Source organism: Exophiala viscosa, assembly GCF_022695815.1.
Source record: "Exophiala viscosa unplaced genomic scaffold EDD37scaffold_1, whole genome shotgun sequence".
In the NCBI taxonomy this organism is placed as follows: domain Eukaryota; kingdom Fungi; phylum Ascomycota; class Eurotiomycetes; order Chaetothyriales; family Herpotrichiellaceae; genus Exophiala; species Exophiala viscosa.
The window spans coordinates 2,392,602-2,408,180 of record NW_026944353.1 but is presented as its reverse complement, the minus strand read 5'-3'; the positions used below and the strand labels follow the sequence as shown (position 1 = coordinate 2,408,180).

The window sequence follows — 15,579 nt, the reverse complement described above, 5'->3', positions numbered from 1 at the left end:
CGAGTACTCTTCAGGGAGGCAACCACGACGGACCTCGTTGGGTAAGCAGCTTGCCATGGCACTTACCAAAGAATGCCGACCGTGTTCCTGGTCTTCTTCGGCATTGATCTGCCATTTCTGTATGCTTGATCAACTGTTCTGCCATCCAGATTGACATTCATTTCCAAATAGCCCCTCACGCTCGCAATGCGAGAATCTCCGAAGACTAGTTTGCTGTCTGCTAAAAACCGATCTATCCGCATTCGACACGGAATGCAACCTCCTTATCCTTATCAAACTTCCATGTCTTCTGCTGTCCAAAAAGGCTTTCTACAGTTCAACGACACCTCAGTATCAAGAAGGCACGATAGGTGAATTGCTACGGTTACCATGAGGTCCAGGAGCTCTTATCTTCACACTTGGAGTCGTCGAGCAGTACATAATCAGGACGTTATTAATACCATCACATGAAGTCCAGATCCTTCGGTAATCCACCAACATTTTGAAGGCCTTTTCTTGCCAGGTTCAGTTGCGGATTGCTTACCTAGCATACCACCTCGGATCTGTGCCTCGATATACAACTTTTCAGCCTCCGGAACCACTTCCGACCTGCAAGCATGGGTAACCCCACCGGCGAGGCTGTCCAGAACATCGGCAAAAAGCAAGATGAAGACTTGAACCAACAGTCCAGGGTAGCCACCGACATTGAGCATTCTCTCGGGGTCATCGAAGCAGTCAAGCTATACCCCATGGCAGTGCTCTGGGCCTCGCTCTTCGCCTGGTCCCTGGTCATGGTGGGCTACGATTCCGGTATCATCTACAGCTTCTACGCTCTGCCCGCTTTTGTCAAGAAGTACGGTACTTATTACGGTCCTGAAATTGGCTATGAAGTCTCAGCAAAATGGCAGAACGTTCTGGGTATGGGGACCCCAGTCGGCCAATTCCTCGGTGCAGTCACCGCCTCCTGGCCCATGGAACGATGGGGCCGAAAGAAAGTCTTCGCGGTTTCTCTGTTCTTCACCACAGCCTGGATCTTTCTCCAAATGTTCGCCAACGACATCCACACCCTAGCCGCTGGCGAGTTCCTTGCCGGTATAGTCTACGGCACATACGTCGTTCTTGCACCTACGTATGCATCCGAGGTCTGTCCACTGGCACTCAGAGGTATTCTGAACGCGGGAATGAACCTTGCTTATGTGATTGGTCAATTCGTGGCATCCGGAGTTGGCAAGGGTGTTGCACTCAGGACGGACCAATGGGCATACCGTATACCATTCGCTGTGCAGTGGACTTGGATTCCCATCCTGGCTATCGGACTGTACTTCGCCCCCGAGTCGCCTTGGTGGCTGGTTCGCAAGGGTCGCAATGAAGAGGCTGAGGCTGTTCTACGACGCCTAGCGAAAGAGTCTCCGAAGGTCGACATCAAAGCGACGCTGGCCAACATCCAAGCTACGACGCTGCACGAGATGGAAGTGGAGAAGGACACCACCTACATCGAATGTTTCCGAGGATCGAATCGCGCGCGCACCGAGGTCGCCATTATGGTGCAGATCTGGCAGGTCATTACCGGCATCTCGCTGATCGGATACGCTGTCTACTTCTTCGAGCTGGCTGGACTGCCTGTCAGTGCTTCATTCTCCATGGGCATTGGCAATACCGCTATTGGGTTCGTGGCAACTTGCTGCTCCTGGGTGTTCATGTCGTTCTTTGGTCGCCGCACTATCTTCATGTACGGTGTTGGTGGGATGGCCGTGGCGCTCTTCATCATCGGCGGTCTGGACTGTGCTCCGAACTATAGCAACCGACCTGGCTTTGCTTGGGCACAAGCGGCACTCCTGGACATCCTCACTTTTGTGTTCCAAGGCACCGTCGGCCCGGTCAATTTTGTCATCTTCGCCGAGATTGGTGCGACTCGTCTTCGCTCGCAGACTGTCGCTTTGGCTACGAGCAGCGGGTCCATCTTCCAGATCGTCATGACCATTGCCATTCCGTATATGCTGAATGCGTCAGCAGCGAATTGGAGGGGCAAGACGGGGTTCTTCTTCGGTGGTATCAGTGCCATTGCTGTGGTCTGGTGCTATTTCCGCCTGCCTGAGACAAAGGGCCGTACCTTTGAGGAGCTTGACTACATGTTTGAAGCGAGGGTGCCGGCTAGGAAGTTCAAGGACTACAAGATCATGCATGCTGAGGAGGCGAATGAAGTGTGAGAAATGGTTGCTTTAAAGGAGCACACGTGTGCACAGAGTATCTGGATGGTCGCTGAGGAGAGCGTGTCTTGGTATCGAGTGTTTGATGATGCTGCCGTGATGTTTCACCGATGTCTTTTTGACTCTCAATGTAATGCCGTCACAATGCAATGCTATATTCTGTTTCGTTGACCACTCAGTCACCTCACTTCGTTTAGTGCGTAACCGGTAGTGAGAAGGGTTGGCCTCTAGAGTTCTCCTCTCCTGAAGTCCACCACCATGACATCCTCCACCACACCAGTCAACTGTTCCACCCCGAACCTCCTATGAATTGGGTCCTCATTGACATACCAGTCTCTGTCTTCTTGGGTCTCAAACTCCAACATGAATACATGACTGAACCCGTGCTGGAGATTCTCGATGCTGACGTCCCGACCACCAGTGAATGACTTGATGTATGGCTTTTTGGTGGTGGGTGAAATGCAAGTGTATCGGAGGTCGAGAAATGCTTGAGATATGCTCGCGCGAACTTCGGGTGTGATGGAGGGATAGAAGCGGAAGTGGACGACGTGAAGGATAGGACTGGTTGTGATCCGCTCGGGCGATGCAGGGGCTACAGACCCCATGTCGCTGTGAGCTTCCAGGGTTGAACTTTGCAATGTGGCAGCCGCCAGGGAAGGTTTTGTAGGGGGGACTCGGTAAGAACTGTCTAGGCTTTCGATGGGCGAGCAGGGTCTGTGGGGCGCCGTTAAGGTTTATCGTTATCAGCCGGCACGGGCATGAGGTTGCTCTGCTCCGTTGGGCGGCTTAAGCGCCGGTGGTGGGCAGAGTCGGGCGTGCTTTAACTATAAAGTTAGGTTACATCCAGGGTGCGCCATGTGCGGAGCATATTGGGAGCATTGCCTTCGATACCTCGTGGTTATGCATACCTCCCAAGCAGGTAGATTGTGGGAGCTGTTTTGAGTGATGAGCGCATGCCAAAGGAGGTCTCATGACTCATTCAAACGTCCGCTGCATGCTACTGGCACAGTGACTGCCTGGTGTCCATGCTGATTTCACGGCTCAGGACGCTTATCTTTATCCTTGATGCGTGGAAGGATAAGTACCGTCTACTCATGGAGCATTTTCCCTCAACACTTCTGCGGTTTCCAGCTTGGCATGGCATATGATCCATTTGGCGCCACCATGTTGAAGGTGCCTTCCCATTTCCATGCATGCAGAAACCAGCCAACATTGGTCTCCTTGAAGAACGGGCAATTGGCATCGTACGCTTCCCAGAACGCAGTGTACTGCGGCGTGCCGATGTCTTTGCTTCCCTGATGCAGGACATTGAGTTCCCATGCCCATTGCGTCTGCAGCACGACCGTGATTAGTACAGCATAGGACGAAAAAACAACGAAAAGAGGACAGCTCAAGGATGAATCGAACTTACCTCGGAAACGATAGTCGGCACCGGCGTGTTGTTCTTGTACCACCAGACCTGCGATTCGATGTAGCTCCAGGCATCTGACTGATTGTAGCCGTGGTAGTAAGGCATGACATGGGCGTGAATGAAGTCGCTCTGTGGAAGGATCTGCTCGCCGATGGGACCCAGGCCTTCTGTCTCGTTCGCACGCAATATTCCGGGGCGGTCCCAGTCTTCGCTGATACCTACGGGGATGCCATACGGCTTAATGGCGGTCTTGAAGTCGATCAGGTCGTTGATGAAGTTGTCTCCGTCGTCCATGTCGCCTATTGGTTCTGTGCCGAATTCGACGCTATGAAAGACGTACGGTGCGATGTCCTTGTACATGCTGGAGGTGAATATCTCAAGGATCGATGCAGCGATCTTCTGCCAGTATTCAAGCTGGTATCTAGGTCAACCGTTTATCTGATCGAATAGCAAGGGAGACTGACTGGATCTCCGTTCAACGGCCATGCCACCTGTGCGACCACGCCCATGTCATTGGCGACGGCAGCACGAACGAGATTCTCCCATATGTAGGTCGTGTAGCAATATGGCAGATACACCCGGACCATGCTGGCACCAAAGTCACGCTTCATACTTTGCAAGTCGGCATTGATGCGTTCGAAGCTGTCGTCGTAACATTCGCCTTCCATGGGGTACGAAAATCCAAGAAAGCCGTAGGTCATGGACTGCGGACACCACCATTCCTCTCTTGTCATGTTAGGTGGATGGAGGGAGCCATTGAAATGAGGCGCTCCCAAGAGGGAAACAAGTTGGGCCATTGTCCAAGCATGACTGACTTAATGGTAGAGTCCACGCACTGCTGGCGAGTAAAACGATGGAAGATAGCAAGCTGAGCATTTTGTCCGGCGTCTTGATATATTTCACGCACGACTGGTAAGGGCGACGACTTGCTCTTGTAGAAGTTGCTTACCGTTATAATCAATCCTGATCGTCTACGCGATGTGCAGCTTCGGCGATAAAGGTACTCTTGCTGCCCATGATCTCGACTGCCGATTGCAGCTTAACCCTTGAGCGTGAAGGACTTGCAGGTGTGGTCCATGAAGCGACAATGTACACGACGGTGGGTACAGTTCAGTATGCCGCTGCAGCAGTAGGTCAAAGTAGCGCGCTCGGATTCTCCTCGTGAACAACGCTGCAGCCTCCTTAAGCAGGAAGAAGCTAGACTTTCCCTAGGGTTCAAAGTGAGGTTGGAGGTGCCGAACCAGGGCAGTACGGAAGGAGTCAAAGTTTTCCGTGTCACTTTAGGGATGGCACTGTGGCACTGTGCATGCCCCTTAGGTGGCCCAGGCTTGCCCAGATTGGGATCCCCTGGGTACCGGCGATATCATCTCTCGATAGCGAGTGCTGTCGTCTCAACTTCCGAGGTAGTGTTTGTTCACCATCATCCTGGCTTGCACCGGTATGACAATATGTTCTATTGGAAACAGCAACTAGAATATCTCGCCTTCATAGGTCATCTTCTCCACGTCACTGAAATCATGCGCGTTGCGTAGTCTCTCGTACTCTTCAGGAGGCAACTCCACCATCAGCGGCGTCACGCCATGGTTCTTGGTACCATGAACAATGCGCTCATAGACACCAGTATCTGCAGGCACCCTGAACCGCGCAGTTCCATGCCACCAGCTGGCGGAGAATCCCAGAGCAATCATGTACCGAGTCGCGTCAGACTTATTGCAAACCCCGGCGTGCCACAACCTCATATCACGAAACAATATTGACCCCTTCTTGACAGTGGGCTGGAATCCAGGCAAAGTCTTCTTTCGCTCCTCGACGTACTCATCAGTAATGTGAGTCTCGCCTTTCGGGCCCATTGGGGTTTGAGCTTCGGTGTTATAATGATGAGTTCCGAGCCATATCTCCGTAGAACCATTGGCAGCACTGGCATCCGTTGTGTAGACGTTAGCAACCACATAGAATGGTGCTGGTGGATGGTTGCACATGGCATCGGAATGTACAGGTTGTCGCTTAACGCCGTTGGGCAAAGCATTATTTCCGGTGACCATGTTCCATGTGGCATTAGGCCCTAGGTATAAGTTCACAGCGTGGAAGAGCAGCCTGTTTAGGAACACATCATCGAAGAAGTACTTGGACGGCGTCAAAGGTGGGCCTTGTTGCAGATTCTCGGCCCCAAAGTTTTGGTAGAGGTTTTCTTTGCTCAATTCGTTCTTGGTGTCCTCCTCCATGAACTCGTTGATAATGTCAAGATGTGCGGGATTGACAACGTCCTTGAGTATAACCACACCATCGCGATGCATGCCGGAGAGAAACAATTTGATATTGGCATCATTGAAATGTCCCGTAGCTATCTCCTCCGGCGAAGGCGTGACCTCGACTGGAGTATTGAGATGCTTGGCCGGCAGTTCAGGCATGTAGCCGTTGGCGAGGGTTAGCTTTCCATCCTTGGGATATACAGCCACTTCGGCTATACTGGTGGTCTGGGGCGACATGGCGGCAGGCTTGCTTCGTCAAAGCCGTGCGCAAAGAGAGGTATGCCAAATGACAGGGACGGAAGGACCAGTTGGGATGCTTCTATTTGGCGGTCTTGCCTTTTTCGATATCATAGGCAAGTGGTCGTCCGTATTTTATCGTTGAAGACGGTTCTCGACTGCATAATATTCCTCGCTTTGCTGGGACTGAGCTTGCTATTCCCTTGCCCAAAGCGACACGGATACATAGTCAATGTTACCTGACATCTACTTATCAGTAGGACAAACCTCGTTACCTCTTCGAGCCTGGCTACATGTCTCTGAGGTGACCTGATAGTATCCCGGCACGCCGGTCAAGATAGCGGAAGGGATATGCCGCATGATTACAGCGTCGTATCCTGTCGCAGGTACACGAGTCACGATTTCGTACCAGATGCTCGGGTCACCGCACGCGCACCCGTTGAGACCAGCAGTGTTCGTAGGTCAGGGCGATTCCAAGGATGTTGACATTATATAACCACTGTTGAAGCGGACGAGATCATTGTCCAGCCATTCGAGACTGTTGTAGAGAGGTCACAACAGCTTTCAAAGGAGACAATTGAAAAGGCCGACAATTACACGTGATAATGTGTCATGTGACCTGATTGGTCACGTTGGAATGACCAGGGTGAAGTATGAACTCCGTTCAAATGACTGCTCCCCCCTTAGCCTTCTGCGGCTGAGGGATCCTTCTTGTGCATCTGCACAAAAGCCCAACAAACCCACAGGTACTGCTGTGAGCCTGCCGGCCGGTTCTCGGTACGAAGAGCTGGCACGAACGAAGTGCAAAGTGATTGTCATCAGCGACTGCAGTGCGATTTCACCTGGCTTAGTCCGCGCGGTCGTTGGCACGTCGTCACAAAAGAAAGCGCGAGCAATTATGGACCCGGTATCGATAGTTGCCGCCGCCTTAGCCATCGTTTACCAGGTGACAGGTGGGGCCTACTCCTACCAGCGCCAGAGATGGGGTCCATGGGGTCATTTCTTAGGTCTGACTAGGCTTGTCGATACCAAGGCAGTCCAAGAACTGCATTGGAACATCAACACGTGGACGGACGAAGAGGTCATGGCTTGGAAACAATCTTTTATATCGACATGCTCGGCCATCCAAGTCGCTGTAAGGACAGCCTTTCCATGACTGAAGGGTCAAGCGAACTAAGAGCTTCAGGGTGCGATCTTTGCCAGTGTCGGACTCACCACCCTTCAATTGCCTAACACGGACTCTACGCATTGGAGCGCGAGAGCATTATTGACCTGCTTGATGATCCTAGGAGGTCTATCAGTCGTCTTCGCCGCCTCACAGCAACAGAACATTGCAGTCCTCAACAAAGCACTCGATATCCGTTCGTGGCTTAGCCGAGGCAAAACCGAAATTGGACGTCGACAGTATGAGAACCCCTACGTACATCTTCCCCTCGAGAGCTCTGTGGCAGCTTTGAAGCAATGGAACACTCCAAAAGTCGTGCTCAATTTGGCTGTGTTGCTCTACACTATCGGGTTTGGTATTTACCTGCTCTACTCCTGGATTTACCATGTAGAGCCTGATGACGGGCGAAACGATTTTCGCAACGTCTTCATCGCCTTTGTGGCAACAGTGGGATGTGTCTGTATCTATGTCGTTATCGTCGGCGGCTTCGCATTCGCTGACGAGCTGAAAAGACACTTAGACTTCGGCCTGGGCAGATCCACCACATTTGCCAAGCCAGTCTCGCAACAGCAGTTGGAGGAATGGCTAAAGATTCTTCAGGATATGCAGTCTACCACTTCCGGAACAGACGAGATATATGGCAGGCTAGAAACCGCGATCAGCACTCTGCAGACGAAATGGGAAGCAGAAAGAATCGAACGTGACCGGCTGAGGACGGAATACAGGGAACGGAGATTGCGGACGGCATTGACCGAACAGGCTTGAAACAGTTCCACGGTTTGGCCAGTTCTTGCAAACGCAACGCACAATGAAACCTATGAAGCCCGATATCTGATTCATGGAAGGCCGAGCAGTAAAGATTGGATGGTAAGTGGAAGTCTGAGAGGTTGCAGCATCGAATACTTCTACAGGATGACTTGCCACAGAGACAATGCTATGGAGAGCATATGCATACTCTCATACATTCACCGTCGATCACACATCGTGTCATCACCAGTTTTAGGAGCATGTCCAATGGAGCACGAAGTTCGCAATATCCGCCATCACAACAGACCCTTCTCACCCCTCTCAATAGCAATCTTCGTCCTCTCATCAAGATCCTCCTTCGGCAATCCCAGAACGTCATTGTGCAACCCCTTGCTGGCCTCATGATTGCCACATCCATCGGGGTAGAACAACCTAGAGTACAACAGGCGCACGAATCCCTCCATATTCCCGCTCTTCATATCCTCGACACCCTTCTTATATCGCTCCTTCACGTCCTCATGCTTGATTGTCCAATCCTTCTCACTCGTCCCAGTCACCCTCAGAACCGAGTCAAACATGTCCCGCTGACTCGCCAGGAACGAGGACACGTACACGTAATCGTTTCTGAACTGGGAGATGGTCGGGCTCTTGTCACTCGCATCGTCGGGCAGCACCTTTAAACTGAACACAGCGGCCACGGCGCGCCCGCACTGCTCCCACGTGCTGTGATTGATCTTGGTGTTGCCGTCGTCGAACAATGTCACACTGCGGTTCGCAAAGTCAAACCCATACCGCGCCGCGGACCCGCCCAGGCTGAACTCGTACCAGAATCCACACACAAGTGAGATCCAGGAGCTTTTGCCAAGCGACTCGATCAGCGCGTGCACTTTATGCCGACGCTCGCCTAACATTGTGTCTTTGGCAACGCCTGCATCCGTGTAGTCGACGCCCCAGTCATTGGCCATGATCCACGGCACTCCAGCATCGGCCGCGGCTTGGATGATTTTGGCTTCGGTGTCGGGCGGTGCCGTCACGGCCATGGTGATAATCAGAGCGTCTTGGCCACGGAGAGCATCGACCAGGGTCGAAGTCTCATTGTAGTCAACTTTGACGACGTGCAGGCCCTCGGGGAGTTTACTGGTACTGTCGGGTCGAGTGATGGCTGTGACTTTGTGCTTACCTCCTTTGACGAGTTCTTTGGCAATGTATTCGCCGATGCGGCCTCCTGCCTGGAAATGCTGGTTAGCTACTGATACGCTGAGGGTGGAACTTGCTGTTTCTGGAGGCGAAGACACTTACACCCACAACAGCGATGTTCACCACGTGGTTCTTGAAGCCGTGAGGCTGGTCTTTAGCGTACTGCTGTGCCATCTTGAGAGCGTAGAATTACTTGGTCTTGGATATGCCTTGACTCTAGAGTAGTGGCAGTTGTTAGTGCCAGTCGAGGGACAACTGAGAGAGGGGTTGGATGGCGACTGGGATTATATATGCATCGCGCAAAATGTCACCCTCGGCCATAAGGCTAAGTACTTTGATGTCCCCTGTTTATGTCCGATCGTGAATCCATCTCGATCGTACTGTAGGTCTTCATTAAAGGTTGAATCGGGGATAGCGCATCTTGATCAATACGAAAAGAGGTTAGCGTTGCGCTCTGCGGGTTACCGGTTGCGGGTCATTCTGCTACCGATTGCCATGGAGCACAGTATTGATGTCCACGGACCGGCTCGTAGGAAGTTCAGTGTTTGTCAGCTACTAATGAGTACCTCATATGCCTGACTGCATTGGTAATCTCAATGTCTCTCCAGCCTAGTGAGGCCCTCCGTTCACATGGACTCCATTGCTATTCGTCGTTCCATTATGCGCCTGTCTCGTCTCCTCAATCCAGTCGTACTTGTCACCCAGATGGTTCGCCGCGCGCAAATCCCCCGATCTCGCATGGCCTTCGAACAATTCGGCCCTAGCAGCCCTGCCGCACAGCCGGCCCAATTTCCCACTTGCCTCGGGGTTGGTAACTTCCTGGTATGTTGTGGTGCGAAGGTACTTGCCCACCCAGAGACCGCCGGTATATCTGGCAGCCTTACGTGTAGGTAGCACGTGGTTTGTGCCAATGCACTACAGCAGATGGATTAGCATGCGCCCACCAATCAGAAAAGAACATTGACGGTCGGAACTCACTTTATCGCCATATGAGACACAGGTGTTCTCTCCCAGGAACAACGCTCCATAGTTGGTCATCTTCGTCAAGGCATCTCTCGGTGTTTTGGTCAGGATTTGCACGTGCTCACTCGCCAGCTCATCCGCAACCTGGTACGCCTCGTCCATATCTTTGGTGACGATGACTTCACCAAAGGCCTTCCACGAAACACCAGCCACAGGCGCCGTGGGCAGGACCTTGAGCAATTCATCCACGAGACGAATCGTCTCTCCACCTACCTGTTCTGAATTTGTGACCAAGATCGCCGGCGTATCTGGCCCGTGTTCGGCCTGGGACAACAGGTCGACGGCGCATGTGTATGGATCGGCATCCTCGTCTGCGACTATGAGAATCTCGGTCGGACCAGCGAACAGGTCGATTCCGACTTCGCCAAAGAGTTGCCGCTTGGCCTCCGCCACGAACGCATTGCCCGGTCCGGCGAGAAAGTCGACTTTCGCAATGGTTTCGGTCCCCTTGGCCATGGCGGCGACGGCCTGGACGCCACCTAGGATGAAGATATCGTCGGCGCCGGCGAAGTGCATGGCTGCCACAGTAGCGTGGGGAATCTTGCCGGCGATAGGTGGCGTGCAGCCGATAACGTGAGGAACACCGGCGACTTTGGCGGTCAGAATGGTCATATGTGCGCTTGCTAGTAACGGGTATCGACCACCAGGGATATATGCCCCGACCCGATTGATCGGTAGATTCTTCTGTCCCAGAAACACTCCAGGCTCCATCTCGAGTTCAAAGTCCTTGATGGAATTCTTCTGAGCTTCGGCGAACTTGCGTACATTCTTTTGGACTTCTTTGATGTCCTTGATCGTTTGCTCGGGAACCTGTGCGATGATTGAATCGATTTCCTTCTGCGACAGCTTGAATTGCGCGGGCGACCATTTGTCGAACTTTTCGCTGTATTTTCGGACAGCTTCGTCACCGTTGGTCGCAATCTCCTCAATCACGCCGGTGACTATAGTGGCAACGCTGGTCTGGCCCGTTTGTCCAGGCTGGGAAGGCAGACCCTCGCCTCTCTTGAGATATTGAGGCATCTCGAACAAACTATCGGCAGAGTATGCTTCCAGTGGCCTTGATACTCTGGCTTAGCTGCTGTACGATTTCAGATGTGTACAAAAGTAACGTTCCCTTCGCTGTTTTCTTTCACGGCGTCAGAGGAGCGAAGTTGTTCTAGATATCGATGCTAAAAGAATAGCGTTGTTGACCCCTCCTCATATCCATGCACCAGTCGTCGTGTTTCGGCGTAAACTCCGAGGTCTTGGAACCTTACATTGGTGGTTCGCCCCAGGACTTGGAGCCGAACTGGCCGACCTCCACGTGGAGCCGACCACATCTTGGGACACAATTGGAGATAGAAAATGTGGGCAACCGAGGGCTAAGACGACTCGTATTGCTGTCTGATTGTACAACTACCTGCTCCTTCCGTCATCTCAATCTGATGCAAACATCTCCCCAGTCCACCCGTAGGTGCGACCTAGTCGCCCGCCTATCCTCCTCGCCGTGTAAAAGGGTATCTTGCCCGTTGGGTGGGGCTCGTGCACATTGATGCTTCTGCCACCGACGGCCTCCGCTGGCGTAAAGTGCCAGACAGAGCCGTAAAGCTTCTCGGCAGCAAACCCCATCGCCGTCATTGCGTGGAGGAAGTCTTTCCAATCGACCTCTCCTTGACCGTCGTTGGAAGAGGTGTGGAACATCGTTCTGAACACCTTCAACGCACGTTTTGACAGATTGTTGACCGTTGGGATTTCGGCATCATTGGGCTCCGCTGGTGCCTGGGGTGCATTGGCCTGTAATGGCAGAGGTGATCCCCGCGTCTTGACCTTCGTACGTGGTCGTTGGATGACTGGTGGCGTTCCCTTCTCATCGGCAATCGCAAGATGCGATAGATCGGGCGGTGTACTGACAGCGATTGCCGTTGAAGGCGATCCCCTGGCTTGCCATGGAGGAGTCCGCTGGACCTTGCGTGAGCTCCTTGAGAGTCTCAGGAAAATGTGGTGCAGTGTTTCTCCATGATCCCGCTGAAAGAGATTGTCCACACGTGCCCAGAACTCATCGAGATTTTTCTCCGCTGTTCTCATTGCCTTGACATTGCTTTCGGTTCGAGCCTTTTCGGACGGATAGTAGAGCTCCTTTGCGGTAGGTGCGAACAGGCCGACGAGTAGAAAGTCAGTGGACTGCGGGTTTGTCAACGGACTCAAGGTTTTTCGAATAAGATCTCCGTCCTCGGTGCTCGGACTGACTTTTGACACGGATCCCATTTCAGAGCGAAACCTCGATGTCCAGGTCGAGAAAGAAGCAGTCTCCTTCACAATATGAGTAATCAAGGCGAGGTCCGAGAAGGTCATAAGGGTGGTAGCGGTCAATCGGTCTCTCTGCTGAGTGTCTTTGTCGAAGATTCTCTGCAACTCATCCACCACTGTTTCAATGCCGATGGCGCTCAAGTCATGCTTATATTTTTGGTGAAACATCAAAGAGAACAACAACCAAGACTGATCTGCTTCAAATCTTAGCAATTGCAGAAGTTTGCCCTTGTCCTGTGTGGCTGCATTCTTGGCTTTTGACAAATGTCTTTGTATGTCTGGTGATGTTGTCACTCTCATGCCCAAAGCACCCAAGAAGCTGGACATGAGACTTTGGGTAGTGCTGGCGAGTTCGGAGAACAGAATCAGTTGGTCAGGCGGCAAGGGTTTCGTTGGGTCAAGTTCTGCAAGGCTACCACCAGCCGATGTGTGTAGTTTTGAGGCCACCTGATACAAGGTATCCCAAAACGTCAGCAACAAATACGCTTCATCGACTGTGTGCCATAGAGCTTGCATCCAGTACATCGGAGCATGTGAGGGGTCAGTGCGCCCAGTGTCGAGAATCTCCTTCTCTTTAAGATGCAAAGCCACGTCCGCAACAATAGTTGCGACATAACCGGGGTCCTCCCTCAAGTCCAAGACGTGCTCTTCTGCTGCCATTCGTCTAGCTTCGATGAGTTGCACGAGCCTGTTGGTGTCGAGATTTGTTGGTGCTTTGTACGGAGCTTCCGCAGCAGCCTCGGCCATCTGCAGATAGGACATACTGTTCGTGGCCAGAGGCTCTGGCTGTGGTTGTACTGAGAGAGTCGTGCTTGAGATCTCTTCTGGCGAGATGTCGTGGAAGATCTGGTGGCAGCATCGGAGAAGGAACGTCAGGATTCCGGCTTGGATTTCCAGGAGTAATAGTCCGTCACCAGCGTCAAAGTGCCAGATCGAATTATGCTCGGAAGGCTGCACTGGTAAAATCCGTCCATAGGTTCCTTGAGATACATTGCCCGTGATCATCAAGGTAAATCCAGCAAGGCCCACCACTCTGAGGTACATCATGCCTCGTCCTGGACGGGTGCTCGCCATATCAGTATGAGCAAACACCTCCGGCGAATTCCGTCCTCGAGAATTCAAGAAGAGCAACAGTGTTTTCCCATATAGTAAGTCCTCGAGATTGATGAAGGGCCACTTGAAGAGTGCTGTATCGATGATCGCCCTGCTGCTGCTGGTTCCTCTGACGCTATTATGTTTCAAGATTGCCTGGAAATCTGGTCGATGCACTTTGGGCATTCCAGGCCATGCAGCCAGCAAGATCGTTGTGCGTTGCTCTTTCGTCTTCTTCAACCATCTCTTTCGAAGTGCAGCCTCTCTCCGCTCGAGGATACGGTGTAGCTGTGCCCAAGAGTCCGAGATCGTGTCGTTGTACTCTTTGACGTTCTTTTCCGCTTCGGCCAGGGTCATCAAGGTCCATGGTAATTTGCTGTACAGAGGTCCCTTCTCTCTAAGCTTCAGAGGTGCTTGTTCCAGGGCTTGATATTCTTCGAGGGTAAGTCGATACTGGTCCCCTGATGGTAGCTTCCCGTTCGCTGCGACTTGCACGATACCCATCTCCATGTTGAACAATGGTGGTCAAGCTTGCAAGTGAAAGAGTGACAAGAACTGGCGTCCACGTAAGACAAACATGCCGTGAAAGGCGGCTTGTTCCAAAAACTGCGGTGCGGTAGTTCAATCGAAGTATCGATAATCACACACATTACACTGCCTTGGCGCGAGGCTGTGAATGCGTCTGAAGGCAATCCATGATCACTGCCTCGTCCATCACAAGAACCACCTGTTGATTTATATATATTCGTCTCGCCCCTTTGAGGCTGGAGCATTGACATGGACAGCTTACAGGCCTTTGAATGACTGTTTGTCAGTCCTGGATGTGCCATCTGTCTGGGCCTGCAACATCTTGATGTCAGGAAGACTACTCGGCATCCAGTGGTTGAGACTGTGATTCAGATTGTCTGCCAAGGGTGCAGTATCCGTCCGAAAAGCGTGGTGAGTTCCCATGCTCTCCGTATCCGGGCCGACATTGCAATGCCGCCCATTTCATTGTTCCCATGAAGCTCAGGTCGACACTGAACAGGTAGGCTTTTGTGTCTGGGAAGACAACTGTTCTACATGGCTGAGGGGTTGAGCTCTCCTGACGCCATCTTTTGAGACCTGGAGCACATCTCGTTACCAGCGTGAGGGACAACACACCAGCGCCCACAACGTCGTCTGTTGACGTCGGCAAGGTACCCATGAGTTTGGACAGGTTCACGTCGAGATGGCCCCAGCGAAAGTTGGCACCCAGCTCTGTCATTGCGATTGGGTAAAGAATGGGGATATCAGGTGCTATGATATCCCGCCTGCATATGGCCGTGGTGTTGTCGTGATAGGCACGTGAATCTGTTCGTGCAGCTGAGGTTTTCACAGTTCATATCACCTTTTGGGGCCCTGAACGTGGAACGCGGCTATCTTGCACGAAGACGTCCAGGCTTTGGTCGTATTGTTCATGCACGCACGCGGTTTAGTTGACGCTCGCAAGTGCTGGCAGATCTGAGGGCGGACCAAAGGGCGGCGATGATGTCGATACTTCGGCTCCGCGCCTGTCCTATCGTTGTCCGTGATTGAAGGATTTGTAAAGGGGCCATTTCTCCTACGGCTCACGAAGAGGAGCGTCAGGCCAGTCAAGGCAGTCTCGAAAGCAGTGACCAATTTGTCATAATGTGCTGACTGAACGCGGCAGGTTTCCTGGTTGAATGGGGGTACCATACGTGAATAAGAAGGGAAGATCAGGAGTGCGGTGGTTGCAACATTATTTGAGGGAGGTGTGTCTTTGTTTTTCTACAGCAAACTGTTTGCCAAGTTTGTTTCAGAGATGCAACGACGAAGACAACAAAGCGGTAACCACAGAGTTTGCATCTATCATGCCAGCATCTCTGTGAAGCCGCGACGTCTGAGGGCGAAGCTGAAGGTGAGCACGAAGCTGACTTTGACCATCCCGTCGAAAGTCGGATCACGTGAGTCACGTGAGCAGTCAATGGCCTACTTCCCTGCCCG

At 52.3% G+C, this 15,579-nt stretch overlaps 8 protein-coding genes across 8 annotated transcripts; 2 read left to right on the top strand and 6 right to left on the bottom strand.

Annotated features, from left to right (window-relative positions):
* The first annotated feature begins 332 nt into the window (after positions 1–332).
* EDD37DRAFT_46293 (general substrate transporter) lies at positions 333–2,300 on the top strand. The gene has a single exon (XM_062812976.1). The coding sequence runs from the start codon at positions 597–599 to the stop codon at positions 2,184–2,186; it is 1,590 nt and encodes a 529-aa protein (XP_062675193.1). The 5' UTR covers positions 333–596; the 3' UTR covers positions 2,187–2,300.
* EDD37DRAFT_46322 (stress responsive A/B barrel domain protein) lies at positions 2,255–3,075 on the bottom strand. The gene is made up of 2 exons (XM_062812982.1): positions 3,069–3,075; positions 2,255–3,004 (listed from the first exon to the last, which is right to left on the bottom strand). Exon 2 carries the CDS (start codon positions 2,789–2,791, stop codon positions 2,414–2,416), a length of 378 nt encoding a protein of 125 aa, XP_062675192.1. The 5' UTR covers positions 2,792–3,004; positions 3,069–3,075; the 3' UTR covers positions 2,255–2,413.
* A 220-nt stretch (positions 3,076–3,295) lies between these two features.
* EDD37DRAFT_645061 (uncharacterized protein) lies at positions 3,296–4,394 on the bottom strand (the record flags this gene model as incomplete). Its single annotated transcript, XM_062817594.1, has 3 exons — positions 3,296–3,517; positions 3,598–4,011; positions 4,062–4,394. 3 exons carry the CDS (start codon positions 4,392–4,394, stop codon positions 3,296–3,298), a joined length of 969 nt encoding a protein of 322 aa, XP_062675191.1.
* A 672-nt stretch (positions 4,395–5,066) lies between these two features.
* Positions 5,067–6,083, bottom strand: EDD37DRAFT_604197 (uncharacterized protein; the record flags this gene model as incomplete). The annotated part of the gene is made up of 1 exon (XM_062814717.1): positions 5,067–6,083. One exon carries the CDS (start codon positions 6,081–6,083, stop codon positions 5,067–5,069), a length of 1,017 nt encoding a protein of 338 aa, XP_062675190.1.
* Positions 6,084–6,981: 898 nt separating this feature from the next.
* Positions 6,982–8,013, top strand: EDD37DRAFT_645059 (uncharacterized protein; the record flags this gene model as incomplete). The annotated part of the gene is made up of 2 exons (XM_062817593.1): positions 6,982–7,218; positions 7,270–8,013. 2 exons carry the CDS (start codon positions 6,982–6,984, stop codon positions 8,011–8,013), a joined length of 981 nt encoding a protein of 326 aa, XP_062675189.1.
* Positions 8,014–8,291: 278 nt separating this feature from the next.
* On the bottom strand, positions 8,292–9,366 carry EDD37DRAFT_645058 (isoflavone reductase; the record flags this gene model as incomplete). The annotated part of the gene is made up of 2 exons (XM_062817592.1): positions 8,292–9,224; positions 9,295–9,366. The coding sequence occupies 2 exons, from the start codon at positions 9,364–9,366 to the stop codon at positions 8,292–8,294; spliced, it is 1,005 nt and encodes a 334-aa protein (XP_062675188.1).
* Positions 9,367–9,695: 329 nt separating this feature from the next.
* On the bottom strand, positions 9,696–11,433 carry EDD37DRAFT_46246 (histidinol dehydrogenase 1). The gene is made up of 2 exons (XM_062812972.1): positions 10,171–11,433; positions 9,696–10,107 (listed from the first exon to the last, which is right to left on the bottom strand). Exons 1-2 carry the CDS (start codon positions 11,233–11,235, stop codon positions 9,802–9,804), a joined length of 1,371 nt encoding a protein of 456 aa, XP_062675187.1. The 5' UTR covers positions 11,236–11,433; the 3' UTR covers positions 9,696–9,801.
* EDD37DRAFT_46255 (uncharacterized protein) lies at positions 11,434–14,281 on the bottom strand. The gene has a single exon (XM_062812973.1). It carries the CDS (start codon positions 14,101–14,103, stop codon positions 11,632–11,634), a length of 2,472 nt encoding a protein of 823 aa, XP_062675186.1. The 5' UTR covers positions 14,104–14,281; the 3' UTR covers positions 11,434–11,631.
* Positions 14,282–15,579: the final 1,298 nt, after the last annotated feature.